This window comes from Hemicordylus capensis, chromosome 2 (genome assembly GCF_027244095.1).
Source record: "Hemicordylus capensis ecotype Gifberg chromosome 2, rHemCap1.1.pri, whole genome shotgun sequence".
Lineage (NCBI taxonomy): Eukaryota > Metazoa > Chordata > Lepidosauria > Squamata > Cordylidae > Hemicordylus > Hemicordylus capensis.
In genome coordinates, this window is record NC_069658.1 from 296,050,006 (window position 1) to 296,062,036 (window position 12,031).

The 12,031-nt window shown below is 44.1% G+C and overlaps 1 protein-coding gene across 5 annotated transcripts in view; it reads right to left on the reverse strand.

The window, feature by feature from the left end:
• Positions 1-12,031, reverse strand: part of FGD5 (FYVE, RhoGEF and PH domain containing 5) — a 232,101-nt gene that overhangs the window by 51,343 nt on the left and 168,727 nt on the right. For all 5 annotated transcript variants that reach the window (XM_053293641.1, XM_053293645.1, XM_053293642.1 and 2 more), the window contains exons 8-9: positions 8,314-8,401; positions 95-145 (exon numbers count right to left, since the gene is read on the reverse strand). In XM_053293641.1, coding sequence (XP_053149616.1) covers positions 95-145; positions 8,314-8,401 — 139 coding nt within the window. The remainder of the gene's footprint in view (positions 1-94; positions 146-8,313; positions 8,402-12,031) is intronic.

The window sequence follows — 12,031 nt, forward strand, 5'->3', positions numbered from 1 at the left end:
CTTTTACTAGACGAGCCTCTAGCTATTTATCATGCAATATGTTATTACTGGTTTTACCATTATTTATTTATTTATTATTATTATTTTAAATTACCTTGTGTATCTTCATACTCAGCAGAATCAGGGCAAAGGTTATTCAAGTAATCTGTAGATACAATTAGATATAACAAATGTAATAAGTTCCAGATAATCAAAGATTCCTTTTTTGATCCACTCAAAGACTAAATCCATATTTCCATAATGCCTTTATCTTTTCTATGATTATCTACATAGCAGAGTAATCAAGGTCTGGATAGGACTGCCATTCAGACCAAAGACTGGTAAAGCCAGTTCTGTCTCAGGGAAATCTGTGGGACTAAACCACTTTAAATCTAAGAATTCTACTTAACTGGTATATTGATTGTACTTTTAATACCCCTTCAGATCTACATTTTTCTTTTCTTTTCAGATTGGTCTCTGCTTTGGATTTTTCAGTAGTGAAAAATAAAATATGCAGATAAAAGTTCACACCAAGAAAATATTTGCCTACCTCTCAGTTACTCAAAGTTGCTGGGTTTAATGTAAACCAATAATTTTTTCTCAGTAAAAAGACTATGATTATTTCTGAAATGTGTAGCCATGTGTGCAGAAATAAAGAAAACAGTAGTTTCATGAGGAAAAACTAGTATCAATTGATATTTTTCAATAAACTCAAGAATATTATGGATTGAATGGACTGATTTAAGTTTGGGGATCGTATCTTGATTTGGATTATTTAAAAACTCAAATTATCCACAGAGCACAAATATGACACTCAGTGGTTGCTTGTTGTTGAACTGCTCCCATTTTTACATGTGGAAATGTTATTGGCTATAGCTACTGATTTCCTCTAGCTATAAAACAATTATGATATGATAAAGTATATACGAGCATAGCCCTTGTGCATCAAGAATCCAGGAATATGATCATGATTCAAAATGTGAAGTACGGCCTTCACCAACTGAAATCCTGAGAATTCTGGCTCTCATCAAGAAATGGCTTGTTTGCATCCCTCATGGTTGCAACAAAAAAATAAAAACACTGGCTTACGTGATGTGCAGCATTACAGAGATGTAACACCCCATCCTTGGACTGCAGCAGATTCTTAAGGCAGCTGTGGGGTTGTTCAGAAGTACTGTAGCAGTTGCTCAAGCAGCACTACTGCAGTTTTCCCCCCATTGCAGCAAACGGGGGAAATGGTGGTAGCATAGCTTGTGCAGCCACTGCTTCTGAACAGAGTTGGGGTTGCCTTAAGAGCCTGCAGCAGCCACAGGGCACAGCCTCACGGAGCCATAACACTGGGCACACCATGCCAGGGATTTCCTGTTAAGCCCAACTGGATCTGGCAAGGGTCCTCTGAAAGGGAATGACCAACTGGGCCTGCTTCATTCAGTACAAATTCTAGCCCCACTGTAGACCTCCCATCTGTTGCTTCTCCATTCTGCAGGTCCCCGTTCTTTTTTTACCAGTCTGTAACAAAATAATTGGAATGGACTAGAAATGGAACCAAAATAAAACATGACAACTAGTAGCTACTTTGAATAATTTGCTATGCAAGAACAGGGTTTGCAAGTTGTTTCTTTTTTCTTTGCAACACCACTGGACCCTCATATTTCCCCCATTTGGGAGATGTGAATGAGAGAGATGCAAAAGCACTATTTTGCATGTGATATTGTTGTGGAAGAACAGGAACCATGGAATTCGTGTACATCTTGTTTTTGTACGGAAAGTAATATCTGAAGTTAATTCATTCCACAAGATTTTAGCTCTGTGGCAAAAAAATCAAATGTTTAAACATGGGATTTTAAATTTTTTTTAATTTCAGAATTTCAAACTGCCTGATATAACTGAATATTTTTTTCCAACTTACTCCTTTCTTCTGGGTTAATTCTAATTTAGTTAAATTCAGAATAGCAACAACTGTGATGAATTCCAAATAGAAAAACATAAAAATCCTAGCAATGTGTTGCTTAACTAAGAAAAACAATACTTCATGAGGCTTAATGTTGGTTGCAACTACTTTGAATTATGAGTTGTATTATCCATATAAGCATACACCAGACAGTGAAGGAATCTGTTATCCCTAGACCTCTTTGGACTAAGGAGGAAATGTTGCAACAACCAATTTGGACTGTCTGTGAAGGCCATACCAAAAATAAAAATAAAAAAATGTCTCCAGTGATTTGAGGTATTGCTTATCCTTGCCTGTTGAATCATTATGGTCTGCAGTAATTTCTCCCAAAGGTGTATGGAAAGTCAGAAGTGTTGCAGCTGTGGTGCTTTGGCTGGTCATCCCAAATTTATCCCACAATGCATTTTATTACATTTGTTTAGTAATACAGATGAAAGTAACAATGCTGTGAATGATGAGGCCCTGACACGAAATGAAGTTGTCCTAATAGGGGAAAGGAGGGTCAGAACTCTTCTCAGGAAACAGTGGCCTCTGGGAATAAGAAATAAGAACTGAGGAAAGAGGCTGGGACTGCAGTCCACTGTCCAGTTGCATATGCTTGAAGTAAATGAGAGTTTCGGCTTGTGCAGATTAAAACAAGTGAGTGTTCAGTTCATGGTAAAGCTCAAGAAGCTTCTTTGAATTGAACAAGAGCAGTAACATTCTAGACCAGGGGTGGCTAATCTTTATTCACAGGGGTCGCCCTGTTCTCCAGAGAGTGCTTCAGAGGTCAGAAATGTATCTGGAACACAACCTGACCTTCCCATGTATGGTGAGGTTCATATTAAAAGCTGATGTCATCTAGTAATGAAGGGCTTCCCAGTTATGATTAGTACTAAAGACTGCCTCTGTTTCTTGCAACCCAACATTTGTTTTCCCCATTTCCTAAATAAGTCTAACTGTGGGCAAACTAAAATACCATAAAGGAGTCAGCAGGCTTCCAAGTTCTCCAGAACTTTTCTCTAGGCAGTATGTTAAGCAAAACAAAAAGTAGAGCACAGAGACAAACCTAGGCACAACGGAAGAGCCCCAAGGTCTGCAGCTTGTAACAATCTTAAGATGGACGGCAGGAGTTTTTATGTGGACTTAATCTGTTTCAACTTCTGGTAGGCGCAAGAAGAGGGCTGCTGAGAAACAAAGAAAACAAAAAGCAGACCCCTACTGCACACCTAGAGAAGTGATTCAGATTAAGGCTGCATAAAGTCTTGACTGCAACATTTGACATCATATGTTAGTTGGTATTTTAGCATCTGACAGTATGTGACAGCTGACGAAGGTCTGAATCCTGACATTCATAACATTTGGGGGTAAACTGCCCACCTGCTTACAGGCATACTGTTGTATGTAAATATACCAGACTCATTATGCTGTTTCAGTGTACGAAAGAGCTGTGCATGCCTTCAAGACAGTCATATGTCCCATTTAGCATGTCCCCTTACTTAGCAAGAGGAAATCAAATCTTTCACCACAGTCTTGTATTAGCATCTGGTAGTCACTTGTTCTGCTGTTCTTTAAAAATCAGAAGCAGCTGCAAAGAATAAGTTACTTTTGACTTACAATCAATGTTGTTGGGCCAGAATGAAACTACTTTTAACTAGTACTGTGATGTTTACTTCAGTCAGTTCCATGTGCTCTGTTCCATTGATTTGAGTTCTCCCTAATATGTTCTGAAGCTTTCAACCAGCAGCTGAATGTGGGTGATGTTTATTGCTTCCTCTTCAGTGTCCCAGAATTCTTCATCTCACATCCCTTCCCACCAAAAGACAAATGCATCCTCCGTCTTGTGGCTAATGCTCTTGGTTTGGATTCCTGTGGATCCATCTAATCTGCTTGATGTTTTGCTATGATGCAAAGTTTCCTTTCTACCCAAACCACCAGGCTTATCTTCTCTTCTCTCCAGATGGCCCCCAGGCTTTCTAAACAACAACACTGTTGCTGAAGGTGATTTTTGAAAGCCAGGAACATAAGAAGGAGTCAATACATGTAGGGATACAAACACAGGAATTTGCCTTATACTAGGCCTTTTCAGATGACAAATCTAGGGAAAGTGAACATGTAGTGAATGATTTTGTGAGAGCAGGCCCTACCCCAACCTACATGTGCGCATTAGACTGCAGAAACAGACTGTTCACATATCATTATCCCCACAGTCTATTGGATATAGAGATGTGTCCTGCCGCCATGCTCTCCTCCACCATGCATGTTCAATACCTCTAGATGTGTCATCTGAAAAGGTAACTGAGTCAGATTGTTGGTCCATCTAGCATCTATCCCAGTATTGTCTTCTTTTAAATGACAGCAGCAGTCCAAAATCCCAGGTTCAAGTCTTTCTCAGCACTACTGTCTGAGATTTTACGAAATGAAGACAGAGATTAAATGTGGAACTTTACCTTATGTAAGTGAAGTAGCCTTATTCTGAGTCTGACCATTAGTTCATGTAGCTCAGTATTGTCTACAATGACAAGCAATGGCTGTCCATGAGCCATGGGCCCTTTTTCTCAGTAAGATTATACTCACTGAGAAAAATCCATGATAATCTGGGAAATGGGAAATGAAAGGTTAAACTATTTAAGCATCCCACCTGCCAAGTGTGCTATGAATAATCAGACCTACTGCAAATTAGAATTCACTTGAATCCTTCTGCAGTGTGGGGCTCAAATTTGTTCAGCCTTTGTCCTTTCACATTTGTAAGTGTAGCTGTGGAAATACTTTGTAGCCTGATGTAGGAACCCTATCCCTGCGCATATCTGACAAGGGTCACAAGACATGCAACAGGAATTCAGCTGACTCAGCATATGGTAGCTCAGTCAGGGGAATGACTTAATTTCTTTGAAAGGTCAAATATGGTCAGAGCAAAAGAGAGTAATGGTTGTTACCTACACCACGATGCATAAGTAGAACTGAAAACAGAGTTTATTTACTTATTAAAAGATGTAATATCGACCCAATCCACAGACTCAGGGCGGTGTACATGGCAAGAACAGCATCCAATATCTTTATAATTAATTCTCTTAGCCAGCCATGTGTGGGGATGTGGCAAGGCTATGCGTGCTGGCGAAAGAGGCACCTGATTGGCTGAGCTCCGGTTGGCCCAGCCGCTGTGAGGAGGCGGCAGCAGCAGCAGCAGGCCTAGCCTGGTTGCGGTTGCTACCGTCGCGGCTGCGGCCTGGGCTGGGAGAAGGTGGGAGGTAGGAGGCAGCGGGACGGACTGGTCCTGGCCCGGGCAGTGCCAGCAGGAGTGAATGGGGAATGGGGAGTGGGGGTGAAGCCCTTGCCCCTGTTGCAGCCTGGGGCGGGTGGGAAACAAGTGGCAGGGTGCAGCCACAGCACCCATTGGAGGCCAGGGCGGGAGGGAAACGGGCAGCAGGGCTTCCCTGTTCGCCACCCGGGAGGAGGAACGGCAGTGGCAGGGCACTTTTTGGCCGCCCGGTGAGCCTCTGTACAGGTGGTGGTGGGGAGGAATGGAAGGATGGCCTTTGGAGGTTGCTGGCGGGAGGGAAACAGGCAGCGGAGATTCCCTGTCCGCTGCCCGGGAGGAGGAATGGCGGCGGCAGGGCCCTTTTTGGCCACCTGCTGCCCAGTGAGGCTCTGTGCAGGTGATGGGGGGGAGGAACGGAATGGGGGAGGGCAAGAGAGTGTGGGGCTGGAGGGAGGGGAGAGAGAGGAGAGACCGGGGCAGGAGGGAGAGGGAGGGCAGAACAGCCGGCCACAAAGAGCACACAGATGCTCTGTGCAGGGTCGGCTATTTTATTCTATTTTTTTAAAAAAAACACTTAAAGGGCAAATGCCCGGCGGAAAAAGGAATGTCTTCAATAAAGATTTAAAGGCTGAAAGGGAGGAGGCAGACTGAATCTGGGGGGGAAGAGAGTAGGGGGACAGCAACAGAGAAAGCCCTTCCACGGGCCCTAGTACTGAGGACCTCTCTAAGACCAGAGACTGAAAGAAGGGCAACCTGAGAAGATCTCACAGGATGGGACAGGTTTGGCTGGGAGAGGCGATCCTGAAGGGAAACAAAGGCTAAGCCCTGAAGGGTTTTAAAGGTGAGAAGCAGCACTTTGAATTGGACTTGGAAACAAATAGGTAACCAGTGCAGTGACCGCAAGAGAGGTGTCACACTATCATATCTTCTAGCGCCCAAAAGCTGGTGAGCCACCACATTCTGGACTAACTGAAGCTTCTGGGTCATCATCAAAGGCAACCCCGGGTAGAGCGCATTACAGTAATCCAAACGAGAGATGATGAGGGCATGAGTTACCGTTGCCAGGGCCTGCCGGTCAATATAGGGCCGCAGTTGGCAGACCAGCTGAAGCTGGGCAAAGGCACCTCTGGCCACGGCCTCCACCTGCTGCTCAAGCAGGAGACGTAAGTCCAAGTGGACCCCAAAGTCATGGACCACCTCCTTCAGGGGCAGCGTAACCACATCCAGAGAAAGACTCAAATTCGGCAATTGGCCAGGTCGAGAAGTAAGCAAAAGCAACTCGGTCTTGGTGGGATTAAGTCTGAGCTTGTCTTTGCCCATCCAGACCCTAACAGCTTCCAGACACAGGGCAAGCACAGAAACAGCATCCCTGGAGTGACCTGGGGTGGCAATATAACTGGGGTATGATGATACCTGGGTTATCTTCAGCATATTGATGGACTCTCACCCCAAACCAATGGATGACCTGTTACAGCGGTTTCATGTAGATATTAAAAAGAATGGGTGCAAGAACTGAGCCCTGAGGGACCCCATAAAGGAGTGTCCATAGGGCAGAGCACTCGCCACCAATGCACATTGACTGAAAGCATCCTCTAAGGAAAGAATGGAACCACTGCAAAACAGTGCCCCCAATACCCAACCCACTCAGTTGCTCCAGAAGGATGCCCTGGTCAATGGTATCGAAAGCCTCTGAGAGCTCTAAAAAGACCAAGGGGGCACTACCCTTGTCAAGGTCACAATACAAGTCATCAACCAGAGCAACCAGTGTTGTTTCTATGCCGTGCTGTAGCCTGAAGCCCTACTAGCAAGGATCTAGAAAATTGGCTTCATCCAGAACTCTCTCAGAGTTCATTAATATTCGTGGGCACAATGAGGAAAATTACTCAAAGTAGTCATATTGACATTAAAAGGACAAGTTAGACAATAATTTTCATCATGTCAGTCATTGAAAAGTATATTTCAATCACTGAGAAGTAGTCATTTAATTGCCAGAGTCTGTGAAATATTTATTGATTGATTGATTTGATTTTTGATTTGTATAGTCTTTGATTTCAAATAGTCTTGAACTTTATCTGAATGTTCCTAGAATCCCACAGGTATTTAAATAAAGTGTTCCAGTTCTTGTGAATTTTCAGTATTAAAATCTTCAGTTCCACCCACCTTTAGGTGTGGCACATAATACCCAATGATTCTAATATTCTCAGTTTTAAAAATGGTCACAAATGTGTGGCATCCATCTCTTTATCTCCCTCCTTTACATTTTATCACTCCAATCTGCCACCAGGTATTAGCCTCATACTTCTCCCAAAGCGGCAATTAGCATGAAGACCAATAGTCTTGAATTTTTTCAGACCTAGGATCCGGACCTAGAGTTCTGCAGCACAGAACTTGCTTTAATTTCTTGTTCACCATATGCGTCCATCTTTGGACATATATTTGGTGAGGGGCCATAGTTCAGTGGTTGAGAACATGCTTTGCATGTCAAAGGACTTAGGCTCATCTGGCATCACCAAGTAAGGGTGGGACAGACCCTTGCCTGAAACCCTGGAGAGCCACTGCCAGGCAGCAGATGGTCCTGAGCTAGATGGACCAGTGAGTGATCTGCCTTGGTAGGAGGCAGCTTCATGTTTACATATTTTTCTTCCTCTGGCCCTGTTTAGACTATGCTGTACATGTATTGTACACACACATGTGTGTTTGTGTGAATGACTGCACATGCATTCATATTAACTTATCAAATACAGTATACAGGAGTGCACAACTCTATATTTAACATAATGAGTGAATAATTGTACATGCCTACAGATCTTAAGTACATAAAGTGTACACAGATTATACATGTTTTGAACATAATGTGTGAATAGGGTTCTCTCTCCATCTCTTTTTCCTTCTCTCTTTCTCCTTGTTCACCCTTTCCCACCCTGCTCTGTTTCTCTCTCCCTCTTTCACCACCTCTCCTTCTCCTGCTTGAAAAATACTTTGCAAAGAGAAAACAGCCGCAGTGTCATTGATATGACCAATCTGAGGTTAGTGAGGGTCTCCAGTTGCAGTTCCCAAATGCACATATTAAGACGAGTGGTACAGACTTGCACAAAACCCAGCCAATGAGGGCTCCTTGATCTTGAGTGTTTTACATCTTGCTGACCTGTGAGTAGCACGTGGTACTGGAATATGCGCTGAACCACTTTCAAAAGCTGATGTTTCACATTCAAGGGACTGCCACCACGAAACCGCTGTCCTCAAGAGAAGGGGGATGGGGAGATGGAAGAGAGGAAAGGTCAGAGCTGCAGACACCCATAATCAGAAAATTATCAGGAACCTGTCTAGTTTCACTTGCCTGACAGTAGACAGTTTTGGAAGAGCTGCCATAATGGTGGAACACCCAGGTACTGGCCAGGCCCTGGCTATTGGCCCAGTAGTTTCAACATGCAGGAATGGAACTAAATCATGATGCTAAATTTTCATGATGGTTTATGTTTGACTTGCAGACTTTAAGTTCCACGAAACTATGAAGCTCTTTTCATACATTAGCTTAGCTGCTGCTCCTCTGCGTGTTCAAAGAAGGCATTTTGGGGTGGCATCTTGATATCAGTCTCTGCCCCCGTTCCACGTGTATTCCTTGAATGCCTGTGCACACCCTGTTCAGACATTCAATGAATACGTGACTGGGGAGGGGTGGAGCCTGCTTCCTCCTCCACTCACATTCATTGACCATTCATGGAGAAACTGTACTATAGTGTATGAAACATGCTCATGTTTCAAGTTGGAATATTGAACCTTGCAAACTTTCCTGGCATTCTTGAACTACTGCCATGACCGGTGCCAGCTGGAGGGAGCTTGCCATGGCAGGATGATATGCAGAGTGCTAATATGAAAGTCAAGAACTTTCCCTGGAGAATGTGACAGGAGTGCTGTACTCATTCTGCCAGACAAGTATCCCTAAACCCAAAAGCTTTAAGTAAACAGTGGAGGCCTGACACATGCTCAGTAGCTTATCATAGTACTACTGAGGAGAAAACATCAACACATACAGTCAGACATTGATCTCATAGCTGTTCCATCCTATCATGATTTGTTGACACAGAGTATCAGAAAGTGGAAGGATCACTCCTCTTTGGAAATACAGGCAAGGATTACAGAGGAACATGTTGAGCAGGCTGCTTGTTTCCCTTTTAATGCATGTTTTGGCAGCAGTTTAAGACCTATTAGCAAAGACAATTGTTTCACTTCCCCCAAACAACAGTTCTGAATATAACCAGCAGCATGGAAAAATACACACACATTTGGCTAAGAAATAACTAGGCATGCCTAGTTATTTTGGTTCAGGCAATTCAAAACATTTTTTGTCATGGAACTGGGTCAGGGGGTGAGGGAGCTGAGTCAGACTTAATTTACACCAAGCATCAGCTTTAAATGGTACTTATTACTGTATGGGGGAAGAGTGGCAGAGACAGACGCTCAACAGATGAAAGTGCTTTCATCTCTACCGTGGACCTTTGAGCTTCTCTCATCTTAGCTATGTCATATCTGAACCACCTGAGTTAAGCCTTGTGTATGAAGGTAATGCCTTTAGCCAGAATTCTCACCAGCCATTTGAATATAAGGGAAGTTGGCCTCCTCAGAGCAGCTTTGTCAGGGATTTCAGGGCTTGAAACAGGAACCTTATGCTGGGAACTAGCTAGTTAGCTACCTACCTGGCACTGTGTGCACACACACTTCAGAGCTCTTTTCAGGTACAAAAGAAATATAGGGATGTGCATTATCAGCCTCTGAAATCTGCAAGCTGGACTGTCAACCTAACAGTACCTTCCATCAACCCTTTAGGCTCTAGATCACACTGAGGCGGTTCCCACAATCAGTGGGAACCACCTCGGCAGGGTTAGTGGGGAGAAGGGACTTAGCCCGCTCTCCCTGCAGACGACCCAGCAGTCTGTTCCAGGTGGCCGAACCGGCTGCCCACACAACTGCCGGCTTCATTACAGAGCTGGCGGGGGCTGGGGGGATTGGGGGCTGCATGGCCCCTAGAAGCTCCAGCTTGCCCTGTGCGAGGGTGCAGGCCATTCTGGAGAGACCCCCGAACCAGGAGGCTGCTTTTAGGCCTCCTGGTCGGGGGTCTACTCATGAGTTGCCACACCGTGGCAACTCACAAGCATAGAGCCCGGGTTAGCGGCGCACTCGCTCCACTAACCTGGGCTTAGGGGAGGGTTATTTAAGCGGGTGGAACCACTGGGCTCACAGCCGAGCCCAGTGGTTCTCACGATGGGAGAAAATTGGGCTATCCTCTGCTACCCCGATTTTCTCCCATCGTGTGAATAACTGTCTTCCTCTAACCCCAGTTCCAGCTTCTAGTCTGCAGCCCCAGCAACTGACCTTACGGACCAGTTGGAGAACAGGCATTCTGGGCCTGAATTTAGACACAGATGCCCATGGTCCCAGCATCCCGGTTATTACAGAGCAAACAATGTAGAAAACTACTACTACTATTACTACGACTACTACTATTTACATACCGCTCTTCAACCAAAGTTATCAAAGCAGTTTACAAAGAAAACAAAATAATACATAAATAAGATGGATTCCTGTCCCCAAAGGGCTCACAATCTAAAAAGAAACATAAGATAAACACCAGCCACAGCCGCTGGAAGGATGCTGTGCTGGGGCTGGACAGAGCCAGTTGTTCTCTCCCTGCTAAATATAAGAGAATCACCATTTAAAAAGGTGTCTCTTTGCTCAGTTAGCAGGGATAACAACTGCAGGGTACACAATTTGTGGGTGTGATGGAACATACACATACACAATATTATGTGGCTGACCACATGTCATGGGAGGATTTGCTTGCATTTAACCTGTATATCTTTCCTTTTCACATGTGCCTTAAAATCAGGAATATTCCGCTATCTGGAAGGCAATGCCTTTTTATTCAGGATATGATGGAGAATTTTTGGACAATCTCCAGAATAGCAACCACAGACATTATGCATGCAATCTGCAGAAATAATTTGTGGCTATTTACTCCTATTTGGATACTGTTCTGAGTAAGGAGGAGAAGACCAAGGACAGCAGAAAGCAGAGGAAGTTTCTGAGTTCAGATTTATGGCTCAAATAAAAATCCCATTAACTCCAGTTGTACCTGAATTGAGGGGCAACATACAGGGCTGAAACAAAAGCATTAACGCTGCAACTTTTATCCCTTACTTAATATTAGGGGCCATGATGTTCCTGTGAAATACATTCTGACCCTGCTTCCTGGGGCATTGCAAAGGAGATGGAAAAGGGCAGAGGAAGAACCATTGATCTGAAACATACCAAAGGGATCTTCAGAAGAGCTGGGTACTGATTTATGTGTTAGGCAACATGAGTGGGATAAAGGCAAAGGTCTGAATTACTCCCAAGGGAGCTGAGCACATTCGACTGCCAACCATAAACGAAAAGGGAGCTGAGACCTTTCTGGAGCTAGGGTCAGGCATTAACCTCTGGATTGGTAACTGAGAAGCTAGTGAAAGTGTAAGTATATCCACAGTATCAGAACTGGGAAAGGAAGAATCTGAGAGCAAAGGCTATACTACAATTGTGTATCCATTTAATGCCCGTTTAACTGTCATCGCTTCATCCAAAGAATCCTGAGAATTATAGTTTGTTAAAGGGTCTGAAAATTAGGGTAAAGGTAGAATACGTTCTAAAGCAGAGGTAGGCAACCCAGGCTCTCCAGATGTAATTGTGGCTGGGGATAATGGGAGTTGTAGTTCAATAACAGCTGCAGAGCCAAGTTTGCCGACCCCTTTCCTAAGGCCTTGTTCAAGCACTCTTGTAACCATGATCAGTGTGCACTGCACATGAGCACAATGCTAACTGCAGTGCTGCCT